General features: G+C 34.1%; 1 protein-coding gene across 2 annotated transcripts in view; it reads right to left on the bottom strand.

Annotated features, from left to right (window-relative positions):
- Positions 1–114: 114 nt before the first annotated feature.
- Positions 115–18,222, bottom strand: part of NEMF (nuclear export mediator factor) — a 47,559-nt gene continuing 29,451 nt past the window's right edge. For both annotated transcript variants that reach the window (XM_081289977.1, XM_081289978.1), the window contains exons 19-33: positions 14,554–14,666; positions 13,140–13,197; positions 12,703–12,761; positions 12,501–12,621; positions 10,548–10,827; positions 9,879–9,921; positions 9,697–9,746; positions 7,152–7,299; positions 5,810–5,887; positions 5,253–5,450; positions 3,437–3,469; positions 1,787–1,887; positions 1,645–1,688; positions 1,492–1,571; positions 115–1,255 (exon numbers count right to left, since the gene is read on the bottom strand). In XM_081289977.1, the coding sequence (XP_081146103.1) occupies positions 1,178–1,255; positions 1,492–1,571; positions 1,645–1,688; positions 1,787–1,887; positions 3,437–3,469; positions 5,253–5,450; positions 5,810–5,887; positions 7,152–7,299; positions 9,697–9,746; positions 9,879–9,921; positions 10,548–10,827; positions 12,501–12,621; positions 12,703–12,761; positions 13,140–13,197; positions 14,554–14,666 (1,484 nt within the window). In that variant the 3' untranslated portion in view covers positions 115–1,177. The remainder of the gene's footprint in view (positions 1,256–1,491; positions 1,572–1,644; positions 1,689–1,786; positions 1,888–3,436; positions 3,470–5,252; positions 5,451–5,809; positions 5,888–7,151; positions 7,300–9,696; positions 9,747–9,878; positions 9,922–10,547; positions 10,828–12,500; positions 12,622–12,702; positions 12,762–13,139; positions 13,198–14,553; positions 14,667–18,222) is intronic.

Genomic DNA, 18,222 nt, shown 5'->3' with positions numbered 1-18,222 from the left:
GGATATATATCTATAGAAACATACTAAATAATCTTACCATTATCAAAATGGTAGTGCTTTTTTTTTAAGAAAACATTGGAATTTTAGTTTTTCTTTAAATAGCAAGAACAGTCCATAATTTTATAGACTAGCATCATAAATACAATAAAATGGTTTTTTTAATATTAATTTCAAATGGAAAACTATTCTCAATAGAGACTAAAAATTGTTAGAGGGACCAACAGCTATTCAATACTTGACCTTAACACTTTGGTGCAGGGGCTGGGGCAAGAAAGTGGTTGAAGATAGACAGATGTTGTCCAATCAATTAAAAAAGTATATTTTATAGCTCATAAATGAATGGAAATAATGTATGACTTTATTCTCCATTCTGATAGGAGACAGAAGAAGAAAGCTGGGTCAGGAATCTTTAGTGGTAAGCCTAAAGTGCACTTCTGATATTATAGGTTGATATTTTATTACATGCTATTGATAACTACTAGACATGGAAAAGAAAATGGTACAGAACTCAATGAGATTACAAGGAAGAAATTAAGATGAAAAATGAAGATGTATAAATGCACTGAAATGATCAATACCAGTTTCTTTTAGGTGTTATTTCTCAAGCTCTGAGTCATAAGAATTAGTTTTTTTTAACATCTGCTCTACTATATTTTTTGACAAGGTTTTCAAGACACAATACTAAATGTTTAATCGCCCCCATTCCCACAACAAAAAACCCTTATGATTGGCCTGTCTCTCTATATATACACACAAATACATATGTATATATATATACAGGTGTATATATATATATATGTTAGATGTTATATACAGTAGATTACCAAGTCAGTAGTTTAAGCAACTGAGCCACACTTCACTGTTCAATTTCTTTACATCATGAAATGAATACTTTATATTAACCTCCCAAACTTCAAGATAATGTTGGAGAATAACTACAGAAGAATATAATTAGCATTTAACTTTTCACAAATATTTTAGGAAATCCTATCAGACAGTGTTTCCTCTATATAAAACTGGAAAAAAACAAGAATTAAGTCGTTTTGGCGAATACAGCAAGGCAATGTTTAGTTCATTTTTAAATGTGGAAGTCCTGTTACATGGTGTTTTTTCATTGCTGAACTTCCAAAAGGCTACAAAATTGACTCTTCTCAAATATTTTAGGATTTCATTTCAGCTATTTCCTTTTTACATTCAGAAGATTGGGTGCAGATACTTTCACTTTGCCAGGAATGTTTCTTGATAAATCTGTGTCCTAAAAAAAGAAAATTGCTGAATATTTTCACATTCTATATGGCAAATCATGTTTCTTTTATGACAACTATGAATCCTCTGCTGTGAAAAGAAAGGCATATCCAAAATTTTTAATGGAAATGATTTTACTGCTTCAAGTTTTAAGTTAAGACAGCATTTTCTATGAAGCAATAGAAAATAACTGCGAAAATGTTTAACTATACCACCAATCTCCAGGGTTTTGAAGGAAAACTTTACCTTCACACTGCGGAATAAGTCTTTTTCTCTTGCTGTTGCTTCTTTGGAATGCATAAAACTATTCAAGGCTGTTTTGGCAGCTGTAAACAGAAAACAAGAATCTGGCTCTGTTCATTCACTGAACTGCTTAAAATCATAATTTAAAAAAATTACCTTTTCCCTTTTTCTGAACTCCAGGAGTAAGTTTCACTTTATACCTTTAAAAAGAAATTGCATGAGTTACTAAATAGAGATTATAAAACAGCTCGTAAAAGTCACTGTGTCAACTATTTTGAGTAAACTAATGGTAACTTACTTATAGTTTGTCATGGTGGTATAAGGGGCACATATTGGAATGGCAAATAGTATGATATCTTCAGGATGTGGCTGGCCTGTCAAAGAATCAAACAGATTTTCCTAAAAGGGGAAAATAAAAACAATTATAAAAGTAATTTACAGCAGCCTTAAAAAAAGAAAACTAGGGGCTGGGATATAGCCCAGGGGTAGAGAACACTTGCTTAGTACTTGTGAGGCCCTGGGTTCCATCCCTAGCACCACAAAAACAAAGAATGAGGAAAATTCTAAGTCAATTGAAATTTCAACATATATTTAACTTTTTCTGATATACCTAAATAATGACAGCAATACCTAAAAATTACTCAAGATGGAGAACAATCCTGTGGATTATGATGATACACGGTAATGACCACAGTTAGATTTTTTTTTTCCCCCTTCTCTGGTACTGGGGATGGAATTCAGGGATGCCTGACCACTTAGCAACACCCCGCTGTCCCTTTGAAGCAGGGTCTTGCTAATTTGTGCAGTCTAGCCTCTAAATCTATTTGTGGCCGGATGTGGTGGCACACACCTGTAATCACAGCTGCTTTGGGAGGTCCTGCTTCAGACTCTCAAGCAGCTGTGATTACAGGTGTGTGCCACCACATCTGGCCACAAATAGATTTAAATCTGTTGCAGGGAAATGGGACTTCGGCTAGATCAGAGAGAGAGAGGAGAGAGAAATTTTACTTATTTATTTATTTATTTTTAGAGACAGAGAGAGAGAGAGAGAGAGAGAGAGAGAGAGAGAGAGAGAGAGAAAATTTTTTTAATATTTATTTTTCAGTTTTCGGCGGACCCAATGTGGTGCTAAGGATCGAACCCGGGCCGCACGCATGCCAGGCAAGCGCGCTACCGCTTGAGCCACATCCCCAGCCCAAGAGAGAAATTTTAATATTTATTTTTTAGTTTTTCTCCGGACACAACATCTTTGTTTGTATATGGTGTTGAGGATCAAACCCGGGCCGCATGCATGCTAGGCGAGGGCACTACCGCTTAAGCCACATCCCCAGCCCAGAGACCAGTGATTCTTGACCAATAATTTCTGTGCTCCAGAGGACACAGTTTTGATTTTTACAATGAGGGGAGGGAAAAAAGAAGGGGAAGTGCTTACTGGCATGTGGTACCTAAGAAGCCAGGGATGTTTTATCCATTCCAAACTGTAAACAGTACCAAAGTTGAGAAACCGGGCTAGAATAGCCTTTTCACCTGTTCTTCAGGAGAAATTCCAGGGCTTCTTAGAATTCTCATTTGGTGGGTAGGCTGCCTATAAGACTGACCTTATGTATTAGAGTCAGTAAACTTAGATTTAGGACAAAATGGTGACCTGAGTGTTGGCTTTGTGACATATGCCTTTCTAAATGTATCACATATATTCTCAAAACAAGTCTCCTAGTAGGTACAGTTACTAAACATAACAATAAGCCACAAAGAATGAGGAAGCTGAGGCACAAAGTCTACTTCCAAGTTTACACAGTTATATCCAGCAGGCTTGGAATTCAAATCCTGAAAGTTTGACTCAAGATCATGTAGTCTTAAGTTTTAATTAGGTAGAAGTTTTGTATCAAATATTCTGGGATAGGACTATAAGAAAACTGTTGTAATATTAATCTTAATATAAAAATCATACCTCAGTTCCCTGTTGATCCAGATCCTGCTCTTCCTGTTCAAATTTATGAAAATTAAAAGTCAGCAATGAAATTTGAAACCATTAAACCATGTGGAGAAAGAAATAGTGAAATAATAAGACTGTCATATCCAACCCACAGGGTAGGGGCACCAAGGTTGTATTATTTAGTGTACCAATACTCTGAAGTGGATTGGTGTGTGTGCTTATATTTCAGAAAGCAATACCATTCAAAGAGAAAAAGGACAGTTCCCTGAAGTGGAGAGAAAAAATCCTTCACATACAGTACATCTTATAGCTGTGAAAATTGTAGGAACAATTTAAAATGACAATTAAGCTTGATATGTTTGTCAAGGGAAAAGAAAATGGAAAATTCTGGTGAAAAGAACTTTTATTTTTAAATTTCTGTTTAATAGTTTTAGACAATTTTTCAAATACTAAGATATATACATAATTTTATTACTTTGATATGAAAAATCTATTTGGAAATAACTTGAGTCTGTCCAGGTTGCTAGAATGAAATACCTTAAACTAAAAAACTTAATAGAATACTTTTCACAGTTTTAGGAAATCCCAGATCAGGATACCAACAGATTCAGTGTCTGGTAAGGGCATGCCTCAAAAAAGGCACATTGCTGCTGGCTCACATGGCAGAAGGGGCGTTCCCTTCAACCTTTTTTTTAAGGTACTAATCCCATTCCTCTAGTCCTCACCTCTTAGTACTATTAAATTGGGTATTTAGTTTACAACATAGGAATTTGGGGGGGGTTACCAACATTCAGACCATAGCACCTACCCATGAAAGAACATTAATAATTATTATCTTATGAATATATGTGCATTTAGGATTTACAGAATAAACTGCAGAATATGGTAAAAAAAATGAGACCCAAAATGAGTTTTTAGAATTACTAAACAACATTGTTCAGGAGAGGGAAAAAAAAGAAAATATTGTAATATAAAATCCCTATATCACCTATACTAAGCACACAATTTTTTAAATATTTTTTAGTTGTTGGTGTACCTTTATTATTTATTTATTTATATGTGCTGCTGAGGATCAAACCCAGTGCCTCACACATGCTAGGCAAGTGCTCTGCCACTGAGTCACAACTCCAGCCCCCTAAGCACAAATTATACTCAAGCTTTAAATAAAAACAATCCTGATCAGGAAAGTAAAAAATTTTGATTCATCCTGTATTTTACACAAATTTATAAAAATAAATGCTCAGAATGTCAAGATGTATATATTCATGCAAGATGATATATAAGTTTGGATTTACTGTATCCAGTTGATAAAACAATTGACAACTATCTTATCTGGAAAATGTTTTTTTCTGGGAGGAATTGGGTGATGATAGGGATGGAACTCAGACCTTGTACATGCCAGAGAAGCATTTTACCACTGAGCTACACCTCCAACCCTGGAAAAGTTAACTTCTCAGTGCTTTTGCACCTTAGGATTTGGCCCTTGAATTATGTAACCACTTTCAACATATATTAAGATAATATATAGTATACAAAAAATGCTTTAAAAATTTATTTTTCATTCATCTTTAAGATAAGCCTAATTCTTTGTCTTACTTTAATTAAGTTCCTATCAGAATCAAATCCTCTTCATAAACCTGATTATTCTCTAATGGTTTATGACAAATTTTTTATTAGCAGTGAACACTTACCATTTTTGTGCTTAGACACTGTAATTTTAGGCTTTCAGGTTGCATTTCTAAGATGCCTTTTCATTAGTAAGACGGCTGCTACTTGTCTTGGTTGGTCACCCTAAGTAAAAAGCAAAAGCCCACATGTGTGGAAGCCTTACCTTGTCATCATGTGAGTCATCTACAGCTAAGTCTTGTAACTCATGAGTTAAAACCTCAAGGGCTGGAGTTTCTTTCTTAATGCTCTCTGAAATCCTGGGTCCACCTCTAGGTTTCTGGGGCTGTTTCTTCACAGGTTCATCTTTTGTTTTTCCTTTCTTCGCCTTCTTCCCTTTTTCTTCTTTGTTTGAACCTGCAGACTTCAATTCATAGAGGAAAATTCAGTTAATGTTGTCAATATTATTGTCAAGATTTTCCCAAAGACAGCAGGATGTGGTGGCACACGCCTGTAATTCCAGTGATTTGGGAGCCTGAGGAAGGAGGGTCACAAGTTTAAGGCCAGCCTGTGCAACTTAGCAAAAGCCTGGCTCAAAATAAAAATTTTCAAAGGGTTGGAGATGTAGCTTAGTGGTAGAATGCCCTTGAGTTCAAACCCCAGTACAACAAAAGGAAAAAAAAAAAAAGATTTTTAATAAAGATGTACTGAATGTTTATCACAAGTTAAGCATGGGCTGGGTGTCCACTGAAAAGCAAAAGGAATGTTCTTAATGTTACTTACCCCCAGCAATTTCATAATAAGTTCACGATCTTCTTCATCCTGGTCTTTGTATTTTTCCTTCATTTTCTTCATTTTACTCTACAAAAATTCAACAGTAAAATGGTCAACAAATATTTGTAAAGAAAAGGTGACTCTTTAACCTCTGTCAAAATGCTTATTGAGCTGAGGATGTAGCTAAGTGGTAGGGTACCTGCCTAGCATGTGAGGCTCTAGTACCACCAAACACACACACAGCAAAGAACTTATTGAACAAAGCACCATTATAAACAATATGACAGATACAAAGAAGGATAAAGCCATAGTCATACTCAAAGAATTTGCCATATGGTAAAGAGAAGATACATATAGAAATAAGAATAAATTAACATTTAAAACATTGTAGGAAGGTGGGCTGGGGATATTGCTCAGTTTGTGGAGTGCTTGCCTCATCTGCACAAAGTCCAGGGTTCAATCCCCAGCACTGCCAAAACACTAAAATTAAATTTAAAAATGTAGGAAAAGTATAAACAATTTTTTCTGAGATAATTTTTAAAAAGGAGGCATTTTCAGTCTCAGCAAAAATTGTGGGGAGTAAATGAAGCAAAATCTGAAAGTTTTTTTTAAAAAAAGAAGTAAATTTTATAGCATCTAGGAATAAGGGAAAACCAAGAATAAAAAAGAAAAGACCAAGGAGTAGTAACTGCAGTCATTACATTTAGTTAGAATCATGGTACACATAAAGGAAGAACAGGAAATCAGCTAATGTAGGCCTAGGCATTTACCAGTGACTAACTTTTTTAGGCAATGGGGACTGAACCCAGGGCTTTGAGCATGGTAAGCACATGCTCTACCACTGAGCTACAAAACCCCAAAGCCCTGAGTTAATTTTTCAAAAGATACAGTAACATATTAGCACATAATCTTCTTAATACTGCTACAGCATTTTAAAAAGTATATTCTATATAGATTATTTTTTTATTCATCATTTCCATTTAATAAAATAAATAAAAATTCTACCCAAAATCACATTGATAATTGAAAAAGAAACTAAGTTCTCTCAATAAAGATCAGCTCTGGGGCTGCAGGTAACTCAGTGGTTGAGCACTTGCCCCATCATGCATGAGACCTTGGATCGAATCCCTAGTACAACTCCTACATAAACTGAGAGCTTCTGAGGAGATGCTGGAGTTCTCTATGTTCCCTAAAGACTGTCTTCCTAGCTAGTCATCAAAGGAAGTCATACAGGACTCTTTTTTTTTTTTGCCTACATCTTCTATTCATTTAAACTTTAAAAAAACTCACAATTTCACAACTTCATTTGTGAACCATACTGTACCAAACAGATCACTACAAAGTTTATTACCTTTTGTCCTCGTTTCATTGGTTGTGCAACTGCAACATTTCTGTTTGTGTTCTGTTGAGTTTCCATGTGTACAGAACTTTCTTTGTCCTTTCCCTCTATTGCTTCTAAATCCCCTGAGTCACTTAGAAGTTTTTTCTTCTTCATTTCCCTAAAACAAATGAAGTGAAAAAAAAGCAAATTCTTAGAATTTCCAAATTCTTAGTGCCCTAAAAAAAATTCAGAGAACATGCACAATATATAAAAGATCATGATTTCTATTTAACCTGATAATCACTACAGAATAGTATACATACAAAGAGGCTCAAAGAATCACATAGAAAAGAGCTGAAAATTTTTCAGCTGTAATAGATTAATCATTCTTTGTGTTATCCAGGCTCAACATTCTGTCACCCTTGACTTATCCTTCATCTACCCACACTCACTCAATTGAAAACCTTGGGGTTGCAGTTGTGACTCAGTGGTAGAACACTTGCCTAGCAGCTGTGTGAGGCACTGGGTTTGATCCTCAGCACCACATAAAAACAAATAAATAAAAGTATTGTGTCAATCTACAACTATATATATATATATATATTTTTTTTTAAATGGGACAGAGGGATTGAGAGAAAGGAAAATATGGCTTATTATATTTATTTCTATACCAATTTTCCAAATGAATTTTGAAGTTGTTCTTAGATGAGAAATTAAGGAGTCCTCTGTCCAGATTTCATAGCTATGTGCCTTAAGAACTTACTGATTTCATAATACTTATGTCCAAAAACATCCTACACTCCAAATTTAGGGATTAAAGTACAATATCCCATATGTCTTCTGACATAAAGATACAGGGTTGGTGAGGCTGGGGTTGTGGCTCAGTAGTAGAGTACTTGTCAATCATGTGTGAGGCACTGGGTTCGATTCTCAGCATCACATATAAGTAAATAAATGAAATAAATGTCCATTGACCAAAAAAAAAAAAAAAAGAAAGAAAGAAAAGAAAACCTTGCTGGCCAGGTACTGGGATTTGTAGTCTTTGTATCAAAAATAGCCTTGGCAGATCTTAAGCATTTTCAATAAAACATTTGTTGATTAGTTATTGAATAAATAAACGGATACAAAAAATAAATAGGAAGAAGCAAACATTCCATTGCTATATTTTTCTTCATATTCCCAGTTTAGGACCTCACCAACTGCCAAACTTTCTTTAATGAATTCCCAGTAATCTACCTAAACTTCTATATTCTTTGTTTACCTATGTTACATTCCCATTCAAAATCCTACAAAGGTTATTTTCATAACTTTCAGGATAAAGTGCCAAATACTTAGCTTATCATTCCATGTTCTCCACTTTTGGTCCAAATTCACCTCTTCAGTCTTCCCATAATCTGTTCACTAATGTAAACTTTGTCTTCCTTTTGCCTTAGTCTATCATTTTCCCAAAGCAACATATATATTACTTCCAATCTCTCTCCCCTTCATTAATGCTAATTTTCCTTGGAATCTTTTATCTTTCTTCATATACTTAATGGCTACTATATCTTCAAGGTATATTTCTGATGGTATTTCCCAAAATATCTAAACTTAAAAGCAATCTCTCACTCCTACTGTATCACTTTGACAATACGATGCATTGATAAGTATTTCCTGAAAACATGACTCAAAAATTTCTTGAAGGCATGAATTTGATATGTAAACCTCTTTGTATACTCAGTATAAGTAAAGCACCATGTATTGAGAGGTACTGAGGGTTCTCTGTAATTGTTTTTAATGACTGTCTTTCTAAACCAAAAGGACTTTATTATCTATTTCATTCCTCCTAGAGTACTTTATGTCTTTCCCATCCTGTAGGAGTTGTTCCCTTCCTCTGCCTTTCTATGTGCCTCCAGAGACCTGCTATTTAAAAAAAAAAAAAAAAAAAAAAAAAAAGACTTAAATTTTTTCCTAATTTCAAGTATTCTTATTTATTCCTGTCAGTATTATCCTAGAACTAATGTGTCTACTTAATACACAATAATCATCATTATACATGTTTATATAATAAAAGGTCCTTTAGTTTTTCTTTCTCAGTACTGGAGATTGAACCCAGGCTTAGCACATGCTAAGCAAGTGCTCTACCACTGAGTTACATACCGAGCCCAAAAGGCCAGTCTTATTACTTGATAATAAATTAGGGACCTAAACCTGAAAAACATTAAAGAGTTGAATATCTAAAAATAAAGCTTTGTGCTTGTCTTGGTAATTTTAATAAAGTAAGTCTTTAGAATAAATAGTCAAGTATTCTGTGATAGCTGAGCTATCATTTAAAAAAAAAAATACAAAAAGTTAGGCAGAGTGGGGGCACCCCTACAATCCCCACTACTAAGGAGACTAAGGAAACAGGATCACAAAGTTTAGGGCAGCCTGGGCAACTTAGTAAGACCCTGTCTCAAAATGAAAAAAAATTTTAAAAAGGCTATAGCTATAGGTCAGATCACTTGCCTGGTGTGTGAGAAGCCCTTGTTTGAACTCTAGCACTTACTCACTAAATAAATAATGCCTTTCAGTTAGATAATACAAATATATTTACCTTCTTTCCTTGGCTGATAAATGTCTCCGGCCCTGTAATTTACTGTCATTCTATTAAAATGAGAACAAAAAGAAAGAAATAAAATTCCTCAACAATATCATTGAATTTTTCAAAAAGTAAAATTAAAAAGAAAATATTGAGAAAAATGTAATTTTTTAAAATAAAACCTTAAAATAGCTTACTGAATTAGAAGATTCTTCTTTTGAAGCCAATTTCTGAAGGGACCTATAAAAACAAGAAGAGTATAAAGCCTGAAAACATTCTCATATCATACTCTAAATGATTTTTATTTTTGTATTTTATTTTTTAGAGTACTATAACTATACATAAGTTGAATTCATTGTGCTCTTAATTACTTATAATCCTACAAGTACAATCAAATCATTCATATCTCCACATTTTTTCACCAAGAAGGAAACAAGCTTACACATAAGTAACTTGCCCAAAGGCACATCCTAAGACTCAATTTTGATTGTCTGACTCCCAAGCCATTATTTATAATCCCAATAAAAACACTTTTTAAAAACTATATATTGTTACTTGGTGATCATTAAGACATTAATAACTAGAACACCTCTTTTTTAGATGGATTACTAGCCTTTAGAATCATTTGTTTCTATTCTGAACTACTTTGGTCATTTTTAATATCAATGTATTTTTCTACCCTTGTCCTGGGAATTTCTTTAGAGAAATTAAATGTGGAAAAAAAAAAAAAAGAACAATAGCACTGAATAACAGAAAAATGAAGGGTGAAAGTATTGAAGTCAATCTTGGCATTGTCTTTATAAGGATTAACTTGTCATGATTCACAACTTACAAAATAAAACTTAAAATGTTGTCTTTTTAATTACCTTTGGGACTGAAGGTGGGACAAGTCAATAGTAGTATCAGGATACTCTAATGTCTCTTCTCTTTCATCCTTCATATCACTGATAGGCTCCTGATCTTTTATAATCACTTCAGATTCTCTTTCATCTTCAGAGCTTTCTTCCTGAATTAGTTCCTCATTTAGTTCATCACCACCACTCTGAACAGGAAGATTCTCTTGGTCAACCTGAGTCACAAGTTCTACTTCTACAGGAGGTTCATGTAATTCCTCTTTATCTTCTTCACTGCTAGTGTCACCCCCATCTATAAAATAACCGTAAAGAAACTGACAAGTCTATGTGATTTTCTTGAAAACTTCATATGAACAATTCTACTCCCTGTTGTCTCAAAAGATCACCCGAAAATCACCAGAATGATCACTGATCATTCTCATAGGGGACCACTCTTAGACAAAAGGATAATCTGTACAATCAACAGGTTGAACTAAGTAGATTTTATGGACATTGCTACCATTTCTACATGAAAACTGTAACCTGCCTTTTTGGGTATTTCCCAGAAGTAAGACAATAAAATCAGTTGTATAAATTCTGTAGCTTTTATTATTTGCAAATGAAAACTGAATTAATAATGCATGTTATATAACTGGCACATAGCAGGTGTGCTGTCTAATAGTAGGGTCCATCTGCCCCACCTGTAAAATGAAATGCCACCACCCATCTGTCATAGATGGTCATGAAAATTACATAAAAATTAAATAAATAAGCAGAGAATTGTGGCACATGCTTGTAATCCCAGCAGCTTAGGAGGCTGAGGCAGGAGAATGAAGAGTCCAAAGCCAGCCTCAGCAACTTAGTGAGGTCCTGGGCAACTTAATAATTATGATTTTTTAAAAAAGAAAAAAAAAAAAGGCAACTCAGTGAGACCCTACCTCTAAATAAAATACAAAAAAAGGCTGGGGATGTGGCTCAGTGGTTAAGCACCCCAGGGTTCAATCCCAGGTCTCCCCTCCCCCAAAATTAAATAAATATCAGCACTTTATTCAGTGCCAGAGAGACAGTAACCATCAATCAGTAGAAGTTACAAATGAAACAATACAATATTACTCCTATAAATGAACAACTCTAGGAAAAAGTATAACTGCAAAAGTAGTTTAGAGAACAACTTTCCCTAACTCTCTTAAGATAAATGTATTCCAGCAACTATAGTTGCTTTCTACTTGAAACATATTATAAAATCAACTCAAATTCTCATGAGAAATTGTACTTGTTATAAATTCATCTCTATTATTTCTTGTCCTTTTTCTGCAGTACTAAAGATTGAACCCAGGGGTGCTCTACCACCAAGCTACACTCTTGGCCTTTGTAATTTTTTATTTTGAGACAGCATCTTGCTAAGTTGCCAAGGCTGGCCTTAAATTTGTGATCCTCCTGCCTCAGCCTCTCCAGTACTTAGGATTATAGACATGTTGCCACCATGCCAAGATACTTTGCTATCATTTCTTTCTCTCTTTTTAAAATATTTTTTAGTTATACATGGACACAATATCTTTGTTTATTTATTTTATGTGGTGCTGAGGATCAAACCCAGTGCCTCACATGTGTAAGGGAAGCACTCTGCCACTGAACCACAACCCCAGCCCAACTTTACTATCATTTCTAATTCCTAAACCCCCAATATAAATGATAATTCATAAATACCTGAGTCCTTTTTTGTCAAACAAATTTATACATTACCCATTAAACATTGAAGTTTTATTATATATACACTAAATTATGTAAGTTATGGATACAATTAAATACTTTTCAACACACTAAAATAATAACTATATTTAACATATCCAAAACCATTTTTGGATATATTTTATGAATATTCTTTGAAATTTTAATTATCCCAAAATATCATTTACTTAAGGATTTAGAAGTAAAACTAGAAAATAAAAAATATCACAAGCAAATTTACTAAAATGTGTGAAATACCTAGTTGTTCCATTTCTTCTGAGATGAGTTCACTTGTGCAACTTGCCAGTGTCTCCATGTCTTCATCTTGCACTCGGACTTTACGTTCACCCCGATGTCTCCAAACACATGACTCATCTACCTACAGAAATAGTTCTTTTTCATTTATAGAATTTTAGGTAAGAATTATGAGGGGGAAAAAAAGGAAGAAGTTGAAGAGTACCTTAAAGAGGAAGCTAAACCCCATCATTAGATATGAGGGAGGAAGGAAATTCTTTTTTCCTACAAAAGATAATATACATTGATGTTTTAAAAAAATTAGTTTTCTCCATTTTTTGTCTGCAAAATATATGACACCAGTGATCATACCCATTTTGTCTCTTACTCTGACATGGGGAACATTTCCCATTTATAGAATCTAGCATTAGGTATAGTAACAATAATTAAGAAAAAATATGCATGCTTATTCTTATGTTTTGGGTCAGACCCTGAATAATCTATAAAAAACATGACAAGGAAAAAATTTGCTTATTTCATAAAAGGCTTCATATATGACACAAAGTTATGAATTTCTGTTCTGAGAATATTTACAGATGATACTCAAACCTGACTCCATAATCCACTGGGAAGTTAGGGACATTTTTCATGTCAAGCCATTACCTCTTATCATAAAACTTCCAGTTGTCAAATATTCTCCAGTTGGTGCTGTTTTAGACACCTAACAAACACAATAATGTTACATTCTTAAGAAATATTGTTTTTTTTTCTATTCAAGAAGTGAAAGTAATCATATTCAAATAAGCAACACTATAAAATTCATAACAACAAAAATTCTCAACACTAAAGATATCGACTTCCCTTCAACGATAGATATACACCTATGGCAACAACAAAGAAAGAAGGATCTATTATATCAATGTTTCCAAATGCTCTGGAAAAGATCACTCCTTTCTTCTAGCATGAGATATAATGAGAAAAGGATAGTTTAATAAGTTTATTACAAAATATTAAAATAAAGCTATATTTATTAAGTAAAATCCTTTCCTGAGGCTGGACATGGTACCATACACATATAATCCTAGCTACACAGGAAGCTGAGGCAGGAGGATCTCCAAGTTTAAGATCAGCCTGGGCAACTTAATAAGACCTTGTCTCAAAATAAAAAGTAGAAAGGGCTGGGGTGTAGCTCAGTGGTAGAGGGATCATGGGTTCAATTCTTAGCAGGAAAACAAACAAACAAACAAAATCTTAAACATATCTCCTTATAAAAGAATTCAAACTACTTTTATAACAGTATTATGGCAGAAGATATAATCCCTCAAGTATTATTAATTTCCTAAAAACATAATATTACAACATAGCAGAATAATAAATATAAATAGATAATATAATTAAACTAATTCTATAGGAAGATAATACAAATAAATTCTATCCTATCATACAACTTTAGGACCTTGTAAAAGTATATCATTATCAATCAAAATTCTTGAAAATGAAATCAATAGTAATGCAAAGTTAAATATGGAATGAAGTATCATCAAATAACAGCATTAACAATAAAAAAGGTCAATTACTAAAACCAAGAGAACTTAAAAAAACAAAAAACAAACAACAACAACAAAAAAAACCCACAACAGGATATATCTGCTTTTTACAAAGGGCAAAAGAAAAATTCCAAGAAAGATGAAGAGGAAAAAAGACCTTCTAGGCCAGTATAATAGTCATAACTGATATCCCATTATATGTTACATATGGGATTATATATACCCTATATAACTGCAATGGATCACTCTTCACTTAGATCTTTGTTCAAATCTTTACCTTCCCAGAAAGAGATCATCCCTGATACTTTATAGTGATAGATAGCCATTAATACTCTCTATTTCATTATATATGCCTTAAGTTTTTTTAATAGTACTTTTTACCTGATATGTATTTTTCTCCACCTACATGAAAGATCTATCAAGGAAGTAGCAAATCAAGTAGTTTGCCCTCCTTACTTACTTTTATATCCTCAAAATTTGATACACAGTACAGCTCTTAATAAAGAAAAAAGGACTACGGCCCTTATTACCTGATGATGGTACACCCACCAAGCACTAGTGATAACTCGTGCATCCCAAGCAGCACTGTAGCAAAGTGCCATTGTGCCAGCCTCAGTCAGTGTCCGTGGAGGGATGGGTTCTCCTATAAAAATAATGCTACATTTCAATACTCAAGTACATACTTTCTACAAAGCAAGATATAGTATAACCAGTTCAATTATCTTAAATACTAACACCATGCTTTATTTCAAGATTTTAAAAAATGATTGTTTTAATTGAAATATATTTACATGAAAGGCTTTTAAAAGACCTATGTACATAAGAAATATCACAGAAGAAATATCCTTTCAATTATATCAATCATTTTAACTTCATTCCATAAAGTATAATTTAGAAAAATCTCAAGTTTGAAGACTTTTAGAAGTACTATCCCTTAGATTTCAAATATTATTTAATTGGGATGTAATTCATAGATCATAAAATTCACCTTTTATAGTGTACAATCCAAAGGTTTTTAGTATATTTATAAAGTAGTGGAACCATTATCATTATCTAACTTCAGAAAACTTTCATCCTTCCCAAAAAGAAATCTGCATCTTTTAGCAGCCATTTTCCATTTTCCCTCCTATATGAAGCTCCTGGCAATCACTAACTTTCTACCCCTATAGATTTGCCTATTTTGAGCATTTCATATAAACTGAATTATATATAGTCTTTTTTATTCTTTCATTTAGCACGTTTTCAAGGTTCATCCATGCTAGCCCAGCGCAGTGGCTCACACTTATAATCCTTGCAACTTGGGAGGCTGAGGCAGGGGGATCACAATTTCTAGGCCAGCCTGTGCAACTTAGGGAGATCGCAAGAATCTATCTCAAAATAAAAGGGCTGGAGATGCAGGTTCATTCCCCAGTAGCAAAAACAAAAAAATAGTTCATCCATGTTAGAGCACAGATACTTCCGATTATTCCACTGTACGGACAACACCACATTTGGTCTATCCATTCATTAATAAATGAACATAGCTGTTTCCATTTCTTGGTTATTATAAATAATGCCACTGTGAATATTTGTAAACAAGTTTTGAATGGATACATGTCTTCAATTATCTTGGGTATACAAAACTAGGAATCACTGGGTCACAACTATATTTAACTTTTTGAAGAAATGCCAAATCATTTTCCATAGCAGCTGTGCATCATTTTCTAGTCCTCCCAACAGGGTATAAGGATTCTAATTTCTTCACATTCTAACCAATATTTGTCCATTTTTTTCCTGGTAACCATCTGGTGAGTATGAATTGGCACTTCACTGTGGATTTGATTTGCATTTCCCCCATCTTTTAATGTGTTTCTTGGTCATTTGTCTATCTTTGAACAAACGTCTGTTCAAATCCTTTGCTTTTTTTTTTTTTTTTTTTGGTACCAGGGATTGAACACAATAGTGCTTAATCACTGAGGCACATCTCCAGTCATTTTTTTTTTAATTTTTTAAATTTTTTTTAATATTTATTTTAGTTTTCGGCGGACACAACATCCTTGTTGGTATGTGGTGCTGAGGATCGAACCTGGGCCGCACGCATGCCAGGCAAGTGCGCTACCGCTTGAGCCACATCCCCAGCCCTCATTTATTTTTTTTTTTTAATTAAGAGAGAGTGGGGGGGGGAGAGAGAGAGAGAGAGAGAGAGAGAATTTTTTTTAATATTTATTTTTTAGTTCTCGGCGGACACAACATCTTTGTTGGTATGTGGTGCTGAGGATCGAACCCGGGTCGCACGCACGCCAGGCGCGCGCGCCACCGCTTGAGCCACATCCCCAGCCCCCCAGCCCTCATTTTTTTATTTTTATGTTGAGACAGGGCCCTGCTAAGTTGCTGAGACTAACTATGAATTTGTGATGCTCCTTTCTTGGCCTCCCAAGCTGTTGTGATCACAAGCATATGCCACTGTGTCCATCCTTTGCTCATTTTTTAATTGGGTAATTTTCCTTTTTTACTGTTGAGTTTTATGTGTTCTTTGAATATTGGTCTCTTATTAAATGATCTATAAATATTTCTGCTATTCTGTGGGTGTCTTTGATTTTCTTAATAGCATCCTTTGAATTAAGGTTTTTAGTTTTGATAAAGTCCAACTTACCTGTTTTTCTTTGATTGCTTATGATTTTGGTGTCACATCTAAGAAATGATTGCATGATCCAAGATTATGAAGATTTGACTTTTAACAGTCTTATAGTCTTTGAGCTAATTTTTGTAAATGGTGTAAAGAAAGGGTCCAACTTCATTCTTTTATATGAGGATATCTAATTTACCCAGTACCACTGATAAAAAGATTATTACATAAAATACAGAACACAGACTGGGAGAAAATATTTGCAAAAGATATATATCAGATGAAAAACGGTTACCCAAAGTTTGTTACACAAACAATTCTTAGACCTTAACAATAAGAACACAGTTCAAAAGTCAGGCATGGTGGTACACACGTCTGTAATCCCAACATTACTGAGTTAGCTGAGGTAGGAAGATCTCAAGCTCAAGCCCAATGCTGACAACTTAGACTGTCTCAAAAGAAAAAGAAAACCTGAGGATGTAGCTCAGTGGTTAAAGCACCCATGGGTTCATTCTGCAGTACTACAAAAAAATAAAGTCCAAAGACCTTAACCAAAGAAAACATATAGATACGCATATTAAAAGATGCTCCACATTATATGTCATCAGGAAAATGTGAATTAAAACGAGATACCATCATATACCTATTTGAATGGCCCAATCCAGAACACTGACAATACCAAAGGCTATCAGGGATGTGGAATGCAAGAACTCTCATTCATTGTCACTGGAAATCGAAAAGGGTACAGCCACTTGAAAAGACAGTTTGGTGGTTTCTCACAAAATTAAATATACTCTTACCATATGAATTAGCAACTTTTGCTTCTTGGTATTTTCCCAAATGAAAATGTTTATCTATATGAAAAACTGCATCTGGATGTTTATAGCAGCATTATTCATAACTGCCAAAACTTGCCCTTCGGTAGGTGAAATGAATAAATAGATTTTGATAAATTCTAGCAATGGAATATCATTCAATGCTAAAAAGAAATGAGCTATCAAATCCCAGCAATTTGGGGGCTACTGAGGAGGAGGATCACAAGTTCAGGGCTAACCTCTGCAACTTAACCAAGACCTTCTCTCAAAATTAAAAAAATGGAAGGAAAAAAAAAAGGTCTGGGGATGTAGCTCATTGGTAAAGCATCCCTGGTTCAATCTCCAGTACCAAAAAAAAAAAAAAAAAAAAAAAAAAAAATCAGTGGTTGCCATGGGTTAGGGATGAACAGGTGAAGCACAGAGGACTTACAACAATAAAAATACTATATGATATTATAATGGTAGATACATGTATTTATACTTATTCCAACCCATAAAATGTACAGCTAAAGTGAATCTTACTATCAACTACGGACTCTAGATCAGAATGATGTGTCAATATAGGCTTGTCAATTTTAACAACTGTACCACTCCGGTGGGGGATACTGGTAATAACAGGCTATACATGTGTGGGAAGAGGTTACACAGTAAAGCTCTGTATCTGCTGCTCAATTTTGCTGGGAACCTAAAACTCGTCTAAAAATCAATTCTATTAAAATTTTAGAAGGAGAGATAAACGATATTTTGTTTCCAAAGAATGGTCATGGCACCCTTGATGA

This window comes from Spermophilus citellus, assembly GCF_964194105.1.
Source record: "Spermophilus citellus genome assembly, chromosome: 4".
Taxonomy (NCBI): Eukaryota; Metazoa; Chordata; class Mammalia; order Rodentia; family Sciuridae; genus Spermophilus; species Spermophilus citellus.
The sequence above is the reverse complement of the archived record's forward strand: the minus strand, read 5'-3'. Positions and strand labels throughout refer to the sequence as shown.